The 18,147-nt window shown below is 39.6% G+C and overlaps 1 protein-coding gene across 3 annotated transcripts in view; it reads left to right on the forward strand.

Annotated features, from left to right (window-relative positions):
• Positions 1–18,147, forward strand: part of C1H16orf96 (chromosome 1 C16orf96 homolog) — a 75,622-nt gene that overhangs the window by 19,968 nt on the left and 37,507 nt on the right. For all 3 annotated transcript variants that reach the window (XM_072607423.1, XM_072607432.1, XM_072607441.1), the window contains exons 4-9: positions 2,170–2,250; positions 2,521–2,607; positions 2,971–3,057; positions 3,475–4,777; positions 4,888–4,991; positions 6,841–6,939. In XM_072607423.1, the coding sequence (XP_072463524.1) occupies positions 2,170–2,250; positions 2,521–2,607; positions 2,971–3,057; positions 3,475–4,777; positions 4,888–4,991; positions 6,841–6,939 (1,761 nt within the window). The remainder of the gene's footprint in view (positions 1–2,169; positions 2,251–2,520; positions 2,608–2,970; positions 3,058–3,474; positions 4,778–4,887; positions 4,992–6,840; positions 6,940–18,147) is intronic.

An 18,147-nucleotide genomic window follows, 5' to 3' on the forward strand; every position in this document is an offset into this window, starting at 1 on the left:
AAAGTCCTCTTCCAGAACCAAGGACAAACCATAACAACAATCAAATACTGTATTACTGTGTGTATCCTCATAGTACTGTAAAAATGGAACAGCATGGTATACTAGAAATAATCCTGTTGTTGGAATCAGTAGCAACCCGAATGAAAATTTCAGCTCTGACACGAGTTGTGTCACCATGGGTAAATCTCTTAATATCTCAGAGGCTTAGTTTCCTCACTTGTAAATTGGGGATAAGAATGCCTATAGTAAAAAAAAAAAAAATTAAAAACAAAAGAATGCCTATAGTACTCCTTTCGTAGAGGCAATGTTGGCATAATGGATGGAGGACTAGCCTTTGAGTCAGGAAGACCTGGGTTAAAGTTCTACCTGTGACATAAACTATCTGTGTGAGCACAAACATGTCAATTAACCTCTTTTGGGGGGGGTTGGGGGCAATTGGGATAAGTGACTCGCTAAAGGTCACATAATCTAGTAAATGTCTGAGGTCGGATTTGAACTCAGGTCCTCCTGACTGCAGGGCACCCTGGTGCTCTATTCACTGCGCCCCCTAGCTGCCCTGCTCAGAAACTCTTAAATTAGTGATAAGTGACTCCATAAGTGGGGTAGGGAGTTTCCATACCAAAAATTCCCTATACTAGTAAAAACATCGATATATCCAAATAAACACAACAAAAGACTTACCTCAAAGGGTTATTAAGAGGCTAAATTAAGATTTTGTATGTCAAGTTCTTTGCAAACCTTAATTCATTAAAACATTTTTTGATTGTTTGCTATATTGCTAGCCCTATGCTAGGCACTGGGGTCACAAAGACAACAAGGAAAGTGTTTGTCCTCAAAGAGTTTACATTCTATGGGGAATTAAATGGCATGCACACAAACAAAGTAGAAAGTAAAAAGAGCCCTGAATTTAGAAGCAGAGGACCTGGGTTCGAATCCTGTCCTTGCCACTTATTTATCTATGTATATACTTACAAGTTTCAGACCTGTGAAGTCCCTGGATTCAGGGAAACTTCCCCCAATACAAATCATAATTTTTCTGCAGCTTAGAATCTGAGAGGGGAGCCCTAGGCATTTAGGGGTTATGCAGCTGACCTGAAACCACTCAGGCTTAGGCAGAACTTGAACCCATCTTCCAGAATTGGTTATATCTTGCTTCCTTTTTGACAAAATATAAACAATAAATTAAAAAAAAAAAACCTTTGAGATTGGGGTGGGGAATACTAACGATCTAGGGGAATCAAGAAAAGCCTTCTGTAGGAGACAGCCTGCAAACACCATATTACTAGTCAGTCAATCATTATTATTATTACCTAATCAGCAAGATGTCACATGCAGAGAGCACTGGACTTGGAGTCAAGGAAACATGCATTCAAGTACTGCCTTGGATTCTTACTAGCTGTGTGATCCCTGGCAAAACACTCAACCTGAGGCTAGGGGTGGGGGCAGTTTCCTTATCTGTAAAATGGGGACAGTAATAGCACCTTCTTACCAAGGTTGCTATAAAGTTCAAACTAGATTACATATGTAAAGTGTTTTGTGGAACTTCAACTCTAACTGCCACCTATTATGTGACTATGTGATGTGTTTATGAGCCATCACAAAAGACAGTAACAGAGGAGAAATGAGGTGGGGGAGGTTCCTAGGCTGAACTCCTCAGATTCCAGTCAGTACTCTATTAACTGTTCATCTAACTAGTGGCAACATAAATTACCAGAGGTGAATGTAGGGAGCCTTCTTTTGAGTGTTCCATTGTTAGTTTATCACTGGAAATATTTTGGGATAAGGCTTGTGCTATCCCTCACATCAGAATACATAAGGAAGCTTTTACTTTTCCTAAGGCAAGGTACTCAGTCCTTTGCTAGTACTTAAGTGGGAAGAAAGATGGGGTGGAATCAGATGAAAGAAAGAAGGACTAAGAGTAAACCAATAAAAGTTTCTGAGTAAAGCAAAAGTGGCAATGTCTAAGCATAAGTCTTCCTGACTAAAGGGGGCTGGTCTTCTAGCTCAAATTCTTAACCAGTAGGATATGATGATTAGAACACAAAGTCTTCTGTTCTAGGCCAGGACACAGGTGGGGCTGGGTGAATACAAGCTTTCTATTCCATTTCTATTGAGAAGGAAAGGCTAGGATGAATTACCCAGAATCTACTCGTTTGCCTTGTTTAACAGATCACCCTAGATGAAGTAGCTAAACAGACCCAAGAATTGAAAGATCAACAGGAACAGATGAAAAATCTTCAGCTTGACGTGGTGAGATCTTATTTCTAGAACAATTTTCCCTACCTCCTTTTCAGACTCCCTCTAGAATCAATGGGCCTTATTCTTTTCTACTTGGGTCAAGGAAGAAGAGAAAACCACCTAAAGACCTAAGAAGGTGAGGTGTAGGGGGTTTGAGGTGCACGGTCTGGATAGGTTCAGGTTTAGGAATGACAGTGTCTGCTGTGAGCCTCTGAGTATACTACAGAGAAGATCCCACCATAACTGCTGCACCTTACAGCACCCCTCCCCAATCCTATACAGGAAGATGTCAAGAATAAGCTTAGCTCCGTCCCTGATGGAAGCGATATCATGCAGTGGACCACCTTACATGATGCCATGTTTCCTCAAGTGAGTGACTGGGAATTGGGACAGGGTATGTGTTAGAGAAGGGAGCAGTAGAGTATGTTAAGGACTGGGAGGAGGAATAACTGGTATCACATGGTTGTATAGATTAGGCAAGGACTGGAGTAGAAAGAAGACAAAGGTTGTTCTAGAACCAATAAGTCTTATTCTTTTCTACTTGTGGCAAGGAGGAAACAAAAACTACCCAAAGGCCTGAGGAGGTGGGAATTATAGGGGGTATGGAGTGGAAGGTCTGGATTCATTCAAGTCCAGTAATGAAAATGTCCGCTGCGAACCCCTGAGTAGACTACATAGAAGAAAGTGACTGCTGTACCTTATACAGCACCCCTTCTCCCCAAACCTATATAGGAAGGTGACCAGAAGGAGCTTAGACCCTCCCCTGGTCTTCATAATATTGCACAGCAGACCACCTCAAAGGATGCCATGTATTCTCAGGTGAGTGACTGGGACTTAGGACAGGGAGGGGAACACAAGTGGGTGTTAAGGGCCAGGGGAAGGAGGAGTGACTGGCCTCATATGGTATGAAATAAAATATAGATTAGGAAAGGACTGGGGAAGAAAGAAGACAAAGGTCTAGAACTGAATGGGAGAGACATGGGGGATTACACATTAAGGTTGAGAGGGATCCACTGGGGACCATTAATAAAGAGGAGCAGAGGGTGACACTGGGGCCAGGAAAAGGAGAGGACAAGGATAGTCAAGATAAAGAAATTGTCTTTCCCTGTCCCTTTTTTGTCCTGAAGCCCCAGCCTGAGTTCTGCCTAGCTCAGCTTCCCTCACTACAGATTTCTTTCCCTCATTTCTTCTCTTCCTGGTTCCACTTTACTCTCCCCTGTGGTGCCACTATTCTAGGCTGACACCAAAGAGACTTCTAAGAAGGCTGGGGCTAAGACCTCTGAAGTTACCCCTGAAGTTACCTCTGAAATTACCCCTGAAGTTACCTCTGAAATTACCCCTCAAGTTACCTTTCAAGTTACCCCTCAAGTTATCTCTGAAGTTACGCCTGAAGGGGCCCCTAAAGTTGCCCCTAAAGTTACCTCTGAAAAAACTCCTAAAACTCCTAAAATTCTTAAAACTCCTAAAACTTCAAAGACCAGATTCCCAGGCAAGACTGCCCAACCAAGATCAGATACTATATCATCATCCCCCCTTGCGAAAGCCCTTGTTGCCATGGGCATCACTGTTGGTCCAGAAACTCTTGCTTCCATGGGCATTGCCATTGATCCAGGGATTCTCAGCTCCATGGGCATCACTACTGATCCACAGATCCTTGCTGCTATGGGCATCACTCCTGTCCTAGGTGCTGGCCTGGGACCTCCTGGACAGTCAGACCCCACTCCTGCTTCTGCCACTGGCCATCCATCCTTTGATCCATTATCTACTGGCTGGTCATCATCCACTGGCCCATCAACATCCATTGGCCCATCAACATCCATTGGCCCATCATCATCCATTGGCCCATCAACATCCATTGGCCCATCATCATCCATTGGTCCATCAACATCCATTGGCCCATCATCATCCGTTGGCCCATCAACATCCACTGGCCCATCATCATCCATTGGCCCCTCATCATCCACTGGCCCACCATCCACTGCAGGACCACCACCGGGTATTTCCCCAGATCTTGGTTGGAATGCTTCATCTTTCCTTGCTACTCTGGGCATCACCCCTGATGAAGCCACCCTTAATGAACTTGGCATCAATACTAATATAGACAGCCTCACTACCTTGGGTTCCACAGTTGATCCAGCCACCCTTGTTGCATTAGCAATCCTCACTGGCAAAGGCTTGCCCAGCAGACTCCGTACCCCAGTTCTAGTTCCACCTTTGTCAGGGATTCCTGGCACCACTACTGAATCAAAAACCCCTTTTGCTCCAGAGAGCTCCACCAGGCCAGATACCACAGCTGGTGAGGGCACCTCCACTTCAATAAGCTCCCCTGAATACCCCTCTGAGGTGTCTGAAGGAATTGTATCCTCAACCAAATCCCTTAAGCAACTCCTGGAAGGTCATCTTTTGAGTGCAGAGGGAAAAAGACTAATTGCAAAGAGGTCTGTGGGAAGCTTGATTCATTTACCAATAGAACATGATAGTCTAAAGGAACAACTTACCAGGTTGGAAGATAAGGTACAGCAACAGGCTATCCGTATAGGTGAGTGCCAATTCCAAACTGGACTTGAAAGAGTCTCCCTTTCAGATTTCCTTCCCTCCCTATCTTCCTCTGTCCTGCTCTCAAGATCTATCCCTAATTTCTGCTTTTAGCAAATCTTCAGTTTCTAAGTTCTGTTGGGCTCACACCCCGGCTAGAGACTGAGATAAGCACACTGCAGGACAAGATAAATACTCTCCAGGAATCAGGACAAAAGGTTAGTGCCTTCTTAAAAGCTCTCATAATATGATATGGGAGTGGGGGTGGGGAATGTTTTACATATGGGAAAAATGCTTTCAGGGGGCTCATGTGAATTTCCTGCTGGAGAAAGAAGTTGGAGAAATCACCCAAAAGCAACTTCCTTTATGTAGATAGTGCCTCTCCCTGTGTAGTCCCACAGTATGATAAAAATTGCCTTAGAATTAACTTCCTTCAGGCCAATCTTATTCTGGTTTAGGGACTGGAAATTTGGGTATTTGTGTGTAAAGGTGAGGAGCTGTGGGTATTCCCTATAGGCAGAAGCCTAACTAGAGGGAAGGAAGGTTGTTTGCTTCATGTGCAATCATCCTTTTATTTATTTTTTAAAATATATAATTTATTTATTTTTCAGTTTTCAACATTCACTTTCACAAGAATTTGAATTCCAGATTTTTCCCTATCTCTCCCTGCCATCCCAGGACAGCACGAACCCCATCCACCCCTTCCCCTAGTCTGTCCTCCCTTCTATCACCCCTCTTCTTCCATCTCTCTCCCCTCTATTTTCCTGTAGGATAAAATAGATTTCTATACCCCATTGCCTGTATATCTTATTTCCCAGTTTCATGCAAAAACAATTTCTAACATTCATTTTTGAAGCTTTAAGTTCCATATTCTCTCCTTTCCTCCCTCCCCACTCACCCTCATCGAGAAAGCAAGCAATTCGATATAGGTCATACGTGTGTGGCCATGCAAAACACTTCCATAACAGTCATGTAGCAAAAGGCTAACCACATTTCCCTCTGTCCTATTCTGCCTTCCATTTATTCCATTCTGTCCCTTGACCTGTCCCCCCACAATAGTGTTTGCTTCTGATTATTTCTTTCCCTAATTTGCTGTCCCTTCTATTATCTTCCCTCTCCTATCCCCTTCCCCCTTGCCTTCCTGCAGGGTAAAATAGGTTTCCATACTCAATTGAGTGTGTGTTATTCCCTCCTTAAGCCAAATCTCATGAGAGTAAGGCTCACTTACTCCCTTTCATCTCCTCCTCTTCCCCTCGATTATAAAAGCTCTTTCTTGCCTTGTTTTGTGAGATGATTTGCTATGTTTTGCTTCTCCCATTCTCTTTCTCCTAATACATTCCATTCAACAGTAAATTTTATTTTTTAGGTATTCTTCTTTCATATTCAACTCACCCTGTGCCCTCTGTGTGTATATATATAGTATGTATGTATACAGTAACCCTTTTAAGTCTATATATATGTATGTATGTATACAGTAACCCTTTTAAGTGTATATATATATAATATATACATATATATGTATATATATATATATATATATATATATATATATATATATAAATATAGTAACCCTTTTAAGAAGGTAAAGAGAAGACAGCACTAGGGGAGGTGGTCTAGATTCTGAGGAGGGCACAGAAGGGCAAGCCTACCATGGGATTTGCCCGGTATGTACTTGATATTGAATACCAATTTGGTTCTCATCCTTCGTAAATAAGGCTTCAGAAGTGCAGGGGAAAGGGACCTTAGAGAGTGGACATTTCAACTCCTTTATTTTACATATGGAGGGGAAAAAAGTATAGAGATGGTAAATGCCTTACCTAAGATCACAGGATCAATTAGTCACAGAGCAGAAACTCTGTGAAGAAGGAGGAAGAGGAGGAGGGGAGGAGGAGGAGAGGACAAACAAGAGAAAGAGGAGGAGAAACCAGACTTCTTAATCCTCTATCAATGTTTTTTTCAGTGTATACCACCCTGGACATATGGCACAGAATTTACCCAATCTTTTCTCTTTCTCTCTCCCTCCCTCTCTCCTTGCCTCTCTGCCTCTCCCCTGCTTCTCTCTCACAGAATAAGACTTATGAGCAGCATTTGGAAAAGGTGCAGGAACACTGTAACCTGTTGGAAAAGGTCACTGAAACTCTGCAGGATAAAATGGAGGATATGAAGGTGAAATGGGATCCTGGGAGGAGATGGGTGGGAAGAGAGAGCAAGTTCCCATTTGGTTCTATCAGACTATCCCCAAGAACTTTTGGTTCTGAGGAGCTCAGAAACCTCACCCCCACTCCTCTTCCACACTCAGAAATTATTTAGGAAGAGGACATTGAAGTAAGAACATAGAACATTTGGTTCTACCCTATGTTCTGCCACATTCCAGTTGGGGGAATATATCCCTTTCCTAATTAGTTCCTCAGTTTCTCAGTTTGCACAAAGGGAAAATTAACATCTCAGATTCAACACAAGAAGGACATCTGACACTATGAAATCTGCTATATGGAAAAGTGAAATACAATTTAACCATTTAAACAGGCAGTCTTGAAATTAGGCAGTTCCCTAGGTGGCATAGTGGGTAGAATGCCAGACCCAGGGTCAGAAAGACTCATTTTCCTTAGTTCAAATATGACTGCAGACACTTACTAGCAGTGTGACCATGAGCAAGTCACTTAACCCTTTTTGCTTCAGTTTTCTCATCTGTAAAATGAACTGGAAAAGGAAATGGCAAGCCTCTCCAGTATCTCTGATAAGAAAACTCCAATGGGGTCATGAAGATGCTACCATACTAGTTTGTTATCATGACTTGCCTAGGCAGAGCTGTGACTCATCCCCAAAGATCCAAAAGCCAGGATGTGAGCAAGCACTATTTGGGGTAGGATTTGGGTATTGAAGTGGGGGACAGACCATCTGGGAGGAAACTACCTTGTTTTAAAGCATAAAGAAACAGCCTTCATACAAGTAACCTGCCCGGAAAAGCTTAGTACTGTGGAAAGATCATTAGCTTTAGAGTCAGAGAATCTACCTGTGACCCTTACTACATGGGTAACCTTGGGCAAGTCCTTTCACCTCTCTGGGCTTCAGTTTTCTCATCTACAAAATAAAGGACTTAGACTAGATGATCCCTGAGGTTCCTTCCAGTTTTAAAATTATGATCCTATGATTTTCCCCTAGGAAGCCTTGATCTAATGGACTTAGTTTAGGAAGAATTCAAAAAATATATGAATCCTTCTAAGGCCTTGGATCACCCACAGGGATGTGCAACTTGGCAAATTATATGATAAATTCCTCTCTAACTCCCTCCCCCATTTTCATATGAAATCGCATTGAAATAAGTACTGGCAGTCTTGGGGGCAGAAAAGACACGAATAATCACAGCCTATCAAAGAAGCTATATAGATGTTAGGACATGAGTAGTATGGATTATTATTGGTTACCCAAAGTCATAGTTAATCATTGAATTGACCAAAGTTCTTAAGTCTTTCAAAGTTTTGTCTTTAGAGTGTTGTTGCTATTGTATAAATTATTCTCCTAGTTCTGTTCACTTCACATCTGATGATAAAAGTCTTCCCAGTTTTTTCTGAAACTGCTGCACCTTTCATAGTTTCTTTTTTTAATATAATTTATTTATTTTTAGTTTTTAACATTCACTTCCACAAGATTTTGAATTCCAAATTTTCTCCCCATCTCTCCCCTCCCCCTACCCCAGGGTGTACCTCAACCACCCCTTTCTCCAATCTGCCCTCCCTTCTATAACCCCACCTTCTCCTATCCCCTCCCCTCTATTTTCCTATAGGGCAAGATAGATTTCTGTATCCTATTGCCTGTACAACTTATTTCCCGGATTGCCTGCAAAAACAAGTGCTAACATTCATTTTTAAAGGTTTGAGTTCCACATTTTCTTCTGTCCTCCCTCCTCACCCACTCTCATTGAAAGAAAGTGATTTGATATAGGTCATACATGTGTAGTCATTCAAAACACTTCCACAACAGTCATGTTGCAAAAGACTAACCACATTTCCCTCTATCCTGTCCTGCCCTCCATTTATTCCATTCTGCCCCTTGACTTGTCCCCCACAATAATGTTTGCTTCTGATTACCCCTTTCCCCAATCTGCCACCCCTTCTATTTTCCTCCCTCTCCTATCCCCTTCCCCCCTGCCTTCCTGTAGGGTAAGATAGATTTCCATACCCAACTGAATGTATGCTATTCCCTCCTTAAACCAAATCTGATGAGAGTAAGACTCATTTATTCCCTCTTACTTCCCTCTCTTCCCCTCCATTGTAAAAGCTCTTTCTTGCATCTTTAATGTGAGATGCTTTACTACATTCTACCTCTGCCTATCTCTTTCTTACAGTACATTCCTCTCAACACTTAATTTTATTTTTCAGATATCCTCTCTTCATATTCAGCTCATCCTGTGCCCTCTGTGTTGTATATATGTATGTATATGTGTGTCTGTATATACATGCATGTATATACATACATATACACACATATATACGTACATATACATATACCTAAACATATATAATATACACATACATATATGCATATATATACTCACACAAATACACGTAGATACATACATATATATATATATATATATATTCCCTCTAACTATCTTTGTCTCATGAGTTACAAATATCATTTTTCCATGTAGGAATGTAAACAGTTCAACTTTAATGAGTCCCTTATGGCTGCCCTTTCGTGTTTGCCTTTTCATATTTCTCTTGACTCTTGTATTTGAAAGTCAAATTTTCTATTCAGCTCTGGTCTTTTCAACAAGGATGCTTGAAAGTCCTCTATTTCATTGAAATTCCATTTTTCCCCCTGAAGTATCATACTCAGTTTTGCTGGGTAGGTGATTTTGGTTTTAATTCTAACTTCTTTGATCTCTGGACTATCATATTCCAAGACCTCCAATCCTTTAGTGTAGAAGCTGCTAAATTCTGTGTTATCCTGATTGTGTTTCCACAATGCTTGAATTGTGTCTTTCTGGCTGTTTATAATATTTTCTCCTTGACCTGGGGCCTCTGGAATTTGGCTACAATATTCCTAGGAGCTTTCCTTTTGGGAATCTCTTTTAGGAGATGATTTGTAGATTCTTTCCATTTCTATTTTACCCTCTGGTTCTAGAATATCGGGACAGTTTTTCTTGATAATTTCTTGGAAGATGATGTCTAAGCTCTTTTTTTGATCATAGCTTTCAAGTAGACCAACAATTTTTAAATGATCTCTCCTGGATCTATTTTCCAGGTCAGTTGTTTTTCCACTGAGGTGTTTCACATTGTCTTCTGTTTTTTCATTCTTTTACTTTTGTTTTATAATTTCTTGATTTCTCATAAAGTCATTAGCTTCCATTTTTAAAGAACTATTTTCTCCAGTGAGCTTTTGGACCTCCTTTTCCATTTGACCAATTTGCTATTTAAGGCATTCTTCTCCTCATTGGCTGTTTGGACCTCTTTTGCCATTTGACTTAGTCTATTTTTAAAGGTGCTATTTTCTTCACCTTTTTTTGGGTCTCCTTTAGCAAGCTTTTAGTTTGTTTTTCATGATTTTCTTACATTGCTCTCATTTCTCTTCCTAATTGTTCCTCTTCATTTTCAAAATCCTTTTTAAGCTCTTCCATGGCCTGAGACCATTTCATATTTTTTTTGGAGGCTTTGGATGTAGGAGCCTTGACCTTGCTGTCTTCCATCGGTTGCATGCTTTGATCTTCCTCTGGTTGAATGCTTTGTTCTTCCTCATTGTAAGAAAATACCTTTTCACCAAGAAAGTAATCTTCTATAGTCTTAGTTTTTACTCCTTTTTGTCATTTTCCCCAGCCAATTACTTGATCTCTGAGCTCCTTGTTAAATGAGGGTACATTGCCCCAAGTTTCAGGAACTTTGTGCAGCAGCTTTCAGAGATATATTGAGGGACTTGTAAATTCTCAGATACTCCAAAGTGATATGATCAAAGGAGAGGTGTTTACTCCTCTCCTGGCCTACATTCTGGTCTGTGAGCAACCACAGGTACTATTTTCTGCCCTGGATCTGCGAGTAGGACTCCCTCTCCACAGCCGCGACCAGCTCTGCCACACCAGTGCTCCTCCTTGCCCCCAAACCACCACCCAGGACTGTGACACAGATCAGCCACTCAATTCCCCCACTGTCTGTAGGCCAAGAGCTCCAGAAGCAGCCACTGCGCAGCACTGGCAGCTTCCACCCTTCATAGTTTCTTATATACAGTGATATTTTGTTGCATTCATGTACAACAATTTGTTCATCAGTTTCCCAGTTGATGGGTATGTCCTTGTTTTCTAGTTCTTTGATACCATACAGTTTATTGTGAAAATTATTACTGAATAATTACTGAATTATTATCTCTGCTCTCTGGCCCAAATCTTATTGCAGTAGTTATTGATATGGAACGTTTAAAACCAGGACTTCCCTCTCAGGTGACAGCATCCCTGACAACCATTTCCATTGGTGACAACTTCTCTACTTTCAATGACATTTCAGAACTGAAATGAAGGACTCGGTATACTCCTTGTTTTTCACTGCCATTTCCAGTTTTTACTCTGTCAACCATCATTCAACTCCTTTGAATATCATTCCTTTTAAAAATACCACCCTGTCCCCATCCTTGTATCAATCATTTACTAGCCTCCAAGACACTAATATACCTTTCTTAATACATTTATTCATTCAATAAAACTTCATTAAGCAACTACCATGTGTAAAACACTTCTGGCCACTGAGGGAGATACAAAGATTAAGGCATAATTCTAGACCTTGTGGGACTTTACATTCTAATAAGGGAGCATTTAACATATTCCAATGTAATTATGATACCAAATCATATATGAGAAAAGCCTAAGAGTTTCAAACAAATTGTTATATGAAGTGTTGGGGTAGGACTGTTATCAACCTGGAGGATCAGGGAAGACTTCATGAAGGTCATGGCTTTAAGCCAAACTTTGAAAGACTAGTAGGATTTTAACAAAGAAGGGGTTGGGGAGAAGTATTCCATAACCTTTGCTACTCCTCAGAGTCAGGAAAAAAGGAAGGAACAGAATCTAGCTTCCCAAAATGTATTCTCTAACGTTATCAAAATACTCAGAGTCATCAATAGATTTCTATTTTGGTAGTCACAAAACTAAATGGGGCAAGTGGCTAGCAAGTTACGATTGCTTCACTATGACTGCCTGAAACCAATTGGTGCTGCGACTGACCCATGCCACTTCTTTTTTTTTAATTAATTTTTTAAGTGAAAATTCCCTTTTTCTCCCTCCTTCCTCAACCTCCACCCCAACTGAGAAAGAAAAACAAACCCCCTTTTACAAATATGTATAGTCAAGTAAAACAAGTTCCCAAATTGTCCGTCTCCAAAAAATATGTCTCAATCTGCACTCCAAGTTGAGATTAAATTGATTCCGTACCATTTTTATTGGTACTATTTATCGTTAATTGAATTTTGTCCTATAACTGCCTTAGCCGTGGTTATTTGTTTCTGAACTTATTTCAGAAATTCAGCTGGCTTGTAATGAGTCAAATTTAGAAATCCAGTTCTCCTTTTATTCATGTCTCAGCTAGTAACCAGTCATGTTGTCCACAACCCCATGATGCTGCCAACCCTATAACCAATTGTATTCTTTCCTGGTTTATGAAGTCCTCTTCTTCTTCTGTATTGCCCAAAACCTATAAAAGGGGAGCTGCCTTCTTCTTGAGGTCTTTGGCCTAAACTGAGGCGGCCATTGACCTGCTCTACTAGCAGGTAGTATCCTTACCTGGAGGGAAAGTATAATACTTATACTTATACAGGGTAGCATATGATGTAGGTATAAGATCCAATCAAGTGCTCTGGAAAAATTTGAGGAAAGAAGGAGGGAAGGAACTCAAGGTGATTGACCTAGGAAAGCTTCACAAAAGAGGTATATTTGAGTTAAGTCTTGAAAAAAAGGATTCTGAAAAGTGTGAGGGGGGTGAATGTGAAAATGAGGTAGGAGTGCGTTTTAGACATGGGGTATTGTTTGAGAAAATCTTGAGAGGCTATCCAAGAGGAGAGGCCTCAGGGTTAACCACAGAAGGTAGTCCTCAGGGTTAACCACTGCCTTAGAAAAGAGGAAAGAAAAAGCCTCAAGGTTTTGCCCTAGGCCTTCTTACCTTTTTCTCTCTACTCTGATATCGTGATTCAATTAACATCTTTATTCCAAAAATGACTCGCAGATCTATATAACCAGCTCTTTCTCTCTCCTGACATCTAGGTCATTATTAATAACTACTTACTGGACACTTTTAACTAAAAGTCCTGAAAGCATCTCAAACTCAACACATCCAGAACAGAACATTTTATATTGCCTCCAAACTCAACTATTTTCTGAATTTCCATATTTCTTCCTTTGGTACCACCATCCTTTCAGTCATCTAGATTCACTACTTTATGTCCTCCTTGACTCTTCACTGTTCCTCAACATGTATGTCCAATCAGGGCACAATCTTGTCATGCCTACCTTCGTATCTCATGCATCAGTCCTCTTCTCTTTGCTCACACCCACCATTCCAGTTCAGACACTGCTGTCCTCTCTACTGGACTCTTATAATCACCTTCTAATTGCTTTCCCCACCTCTAATTGTTTTTCTCTCTCCTCTCCAATCCATCCACCACACAATTGCCAAAGTGATTTTCATAAAGGGTAGATCTGACCATATTATTTCCCAACTCAATAAACTCCAGTAATACCCTGTTTTCTCTGGGATCAAATAGAAACTCCTTTGTTTGGCATTCAAGACCTTTCTTAAACTGGCCTTTATCTATTTCCCAGCTTTATTACACATTGCTCCCCTCTACCTACACTGAAGCCAAACTGCCTTTTTTTGCTGTTCCTTACACATGGCTCACCATTCTTAGTACCTACAATGTGTTTCTTCCTCACTTCCTCCTCTTGGAATGCTTGGTTTCCTTTAAGACTCAGTTCAAGAATCACCTTCTGTGTACGGCCTTTCCTGTTGCCTCTTTGTACTTTCTCCCCTAAGGTTATCTTATATCTGTTTCATATGTGTTTTGTATATGCCTATATGCATGCATGTTGTCTGCCCCATAAAATATAAGCTCCTTGAGGGGAGGAACTGTTTTGATTTTGCCTTTGTATTCTCAGAGTCTAGCCTAGTGCCTGGCACTTGACAGTATCACCTTCTCAAGCTATTGTTATACCTTTAGATCCTTTTTACAAAAAAAAATTGCTTGAAATTACACAATCAAATGAGTTTCTATTAAGCACCATGAAGGTTTTGTTTTGTTTTTCAGAGACAGAGGAGGCCTGGGCATGTTTGTAGGTAGCATGGAAGGCACAAGTAATTCGAAAGGAATTGGAGATTAGAGAAAGAGCAGAAATGATCAATGAGGCAATTTCCCAAAGGAGGCAAGAGGTGATAGAATCAAAGATATAAGAGGAGGGCTTACATTTGCAGGAGGAGAGCCTCCTCGTCTTCTGAAGTTATGGTGAAATATAGAAGGAGGGAGATTAATAAATTTATGATGAAATGGCCTTACTTTGAAAAATTAGATGAAGTCACCTGTTGAGAAGAGATCAGCCAAAGAGTTGAATTGGGGTCTTGAGGACAGAAAAGGAGGGAGAGTTAAATTATGAAAAGATTGCTCTAAAAGCTTCAAAGGCCCATCTTAGTTTAGATAATATGAATTTGTAGTGAGCTCAATGAGAATGGTTGCCTAATAAGAATTCCTAGGAGAATTAAAGAGATAAACATGGTAGAGAAAAAAATGGGGAAAAAAATGAGTGATGCAAGAAAATTATGGAAAGAGAATGAATAGCTTGTCAAAGGAGGCACAAGGCAACTCGGTGGCACGATGGACTGAGTGCTGGGCCTGGAATGAGAAACTCATGTTTCTAAGTTCAGATCTGGCCTCAGATGCAGACTATCTATATGACCCTGGGCCAGTCACTTAACGTGGTTTACCTTGGTTTCCTCATCTATAAAATGAGCTGTAGAAGGAAATGGTAAGCCTCATGAGTGTATCTGACAAGAAAACCCCAAATGGGTCATAGAAAGTGGGACATGACTGAAAAATGACTTACCAACAACAAAAGAGGCGTGAAAAAACACTGAAGAAAATAACACCTTAAAAAACAGAATTAGTCTAATGGCAAAAGAGGCACAAAAATTCACTGGAGAAAAAAACTCTTTAAAAAGCAGAACTGGAAAAAAAAAAAAAAGCAAAGTAGAATTAACCAAATGGAAAAAGAGGTACAAAAGCTCACTGAGGAAAATAATTACTTAAAAAATTAGAATTGAGCAACTTGAAGCTGATGACTCAATGACATATCAAGAAACAATAAAACAAAATCAAAAAATGAAAAATAGAAAAAATATGAAATGTTTTATTGGAAAACAATTGACTTGGAAAATAGATTACAGAGAGATAATTTAAGAACTATTGGACTACCTGAAAGTCATGATGAAAAAAAGAGCCTAGACATTATCTTTCAGGATATTATCAAGGAACACTTCCCTGATATCTTAGATACAGAGAGGAAAATAGAATTTGAAAGAATCCACCATTCACCTTTTGAAAGAGATTCCAAAATGAAAACTTTCAGGGGGAATATTGTAGCCAAATTCTAGAGCTCCCAAGCCAAGGAAAAAATGCTGTAAGCAGCTAGAAACAATTCAGATATTGTAGAGCCATAGTCAGAATCACACTCCATGTTAAAGAAGATTGTTTGTAATATGATATTCCAAAAGGCAAAAAAGCTAGGATTTGGAACCCAATAAAACTGTGTATAATACTTCAGGAGAAAATAATGGATATGTAGTGAAACAGAGAACTTTCAAGCATTCCTTGAATGCTTGAAAAAAAGAAGCTGAATAGAAAATCTGATATTTGAACATAAGACTCAAGAGGAGCACAATAAGGTAAACATGAAAGAGAAATCATAAGAGATGCAATTAAGTTAAACTGTTTACATTCCTATATGGAAGGATGATACATGTAATTCCTAAGAGCTTTATCATTATTAGGGCAGTTAGAAGCAGTCTATATAGACAGAGGGCATAGGTGTAAGTCAATTATGTTGGGATGAGCTAAGAAAAGAAAGTGAAGAGATGAAAAAGAGGGATACAGCAACATTCCAATGATGACCAATGTAAAAGACTTAGCTACTCTGAACAATACAATGACTTAAGAAAATTCTGAAGGACTAATGATGAGTGATTCTATCTACTTCTATAAATAGAACTGACAGGCCCTGAGTACAAATTGAAGTGTAGTTTTTTTCACTTTCTTTATTTTTAATGAGGGAAATTATCTCACACAAAAGAGGCAAACAAGGAAGAGCTTTTGTAGTAGAGGGGGAAATGGAAGAGGGAGCAATGATTGAACCTGATTTTCATTGGAATTGGTTGAGTTGGGGACAATACATACATACATGTATGTGTGGAGATATATATGTGTGTATATATGTATGTATGTATACACACACACACACACACACACACTCAGTATAGAAGTCCATCTTACCCAACAGGGAAATAGGAGGGGGAGGGGATAAGAGAAAGTGGGGGGAATAATAAAAGAGAGGGCAGATTAAGGAGGCAGTAGTCAGAGGCAAAACACGCTTTTGATGAGGGATAAAAAGAGAGAAAAAGATGTACAGAAGTTAATGAGAAATGAGAAATACACATTAATCATAACTGTAAATGTAAATGGGATGAGCTCACCTATAAAATGATAGCAGATAGCAGAATGGATTAGAAACTAGAATCCAGCAATATATGTTTTCAAGAGACACACTTAAAAAGACACACAGAGTTAGAATAAAGAGATGGAGCAGAATCTATTGTGGTTCAGTTAAAGTTAAAAAAAAAAAAAAGAAGGCAGTGGTAGCAATCATGAACTCAAACAAAGCAAAAGCAAAAATAGACCTAATTAAAAGATAATCAAGAAAGCTTCATTTTGATAAAAGGTACCTTAGACAATGAAATAATATTTAAAAATTTATAGCAAGTTTCTCTGATAAAGATCTCTTTTCAGATATATAAGGAACTAAGTCAAATTGATAAAATAATAATGAGACATTCCCCAATTAATAAAATGTCAAGGGTTAGGAACAGACAGTTTTCAGAGGAAGAAATCAAAATTATATATAGTCATATGAAAAAAATACTCTAAATCACTACTGATTTGAGAAATGTAAATCAAAATAACTCTGAGGTACCACCTCACACCTATTGAGGACCATGACATCAAGATGATGACCTGACTTGCAGTTGACTTTGATTTGAGTGAGGGAGGGCTGTGCAAGGTCACCAACCTCACTTTCTTCTCCTGAGCCATCTGGGTCCAGTGGCCTGATATTCATCTACTGGAGATGGCCCAGGATGCAATGTAAGACCCTGGCCCTTTCAGGCTAATGTCCTATAGTATTCTCACTTTGAGATGCACCCATTCAATGAACAGACTTCTTTAATTAGTTGCTCAAGGGAGGGTTCCTTTAATAAAAAAAGAAAGAAAGAAAAAATCAAACTGGGAAGAGAAGACCCTCAGGGTTCCTGGGTAAAAGAGAAACAATTACTATTAAGCATTTAAATCCACTCTGTGCTAGGTGGGTGGGGCCTTGTAGCCTGGAAGCAGGGAGGGAAAATAGGTACACTAATGAACTATTAGTGGAGAATCATTCTGGAGAATAATTTGTAACTATGTCCAAAGGGCATACCTTTGACCCAGCAATACCACTACTAGATGTGGGCCCCAAAGAGATTAAAAAAAAAAGGAAAAAGACATCTATCTATCTACTTATCTATCTATCTATGAATATTTGTGGAAGCTCTTTTTGTGGTGGCAAAGAATTGGAAATTGAGGGGATGCCCATTGTTTGGAGTATAGTTGTAGCATATGATTGCGATAGAGTACTGTTATAGTATAGGAAGTGACTGGGGTGGGGGATATGTTTTCAAAAAAATATGAGAAGACCTATATATTATATAATTTTACTATTTGTGATATAGCTAATATGAAATGTTTTGCACAATTTCACATGTATAATTAATATCATACTGCTTGCGTTCTCAGTGGATGGGAAAGAGCCAGGAAGAAGAGAGAGAATTTAGAAATCAGAATTTTGAAAAAGAATGTTATAAACAATAAATATTTTTTAAAATTAAAAAGGAAGAAAAACAAGAGGTAGGAATTTGTTAGCCTGGGAGCAGGATAAGTACCAAATATGGAGAAGTTTGTATATTAAAAGGATTGGAAGGTTCTATTTAGAATGTTGGTTAGTCCATAAGCATTTATTAAAGGCTTACTATGAGTCAGGCACTGTGCTAAGTGCTGGAGATACAAATAAAGGCAAAAATAACACCTTTGATTGAGGAGAGGTTAAAG

Source organism: Notamacropus eugenii, chromosome 1 (assembly GCF_028372415.1).
Source record: "Notamacropus eugenii isolate mMacEug1 chromosome 1, mMacEug1.pri_v2, whole genome shotgun sequence".
In the NCBI taxonomy this organism is placed as follows: Eukaryota; Metazoa; Chordata; class Mammalia; order Diprotodontia; family Macropodidae; genus Notamacropus; species Notamacropus eugenii.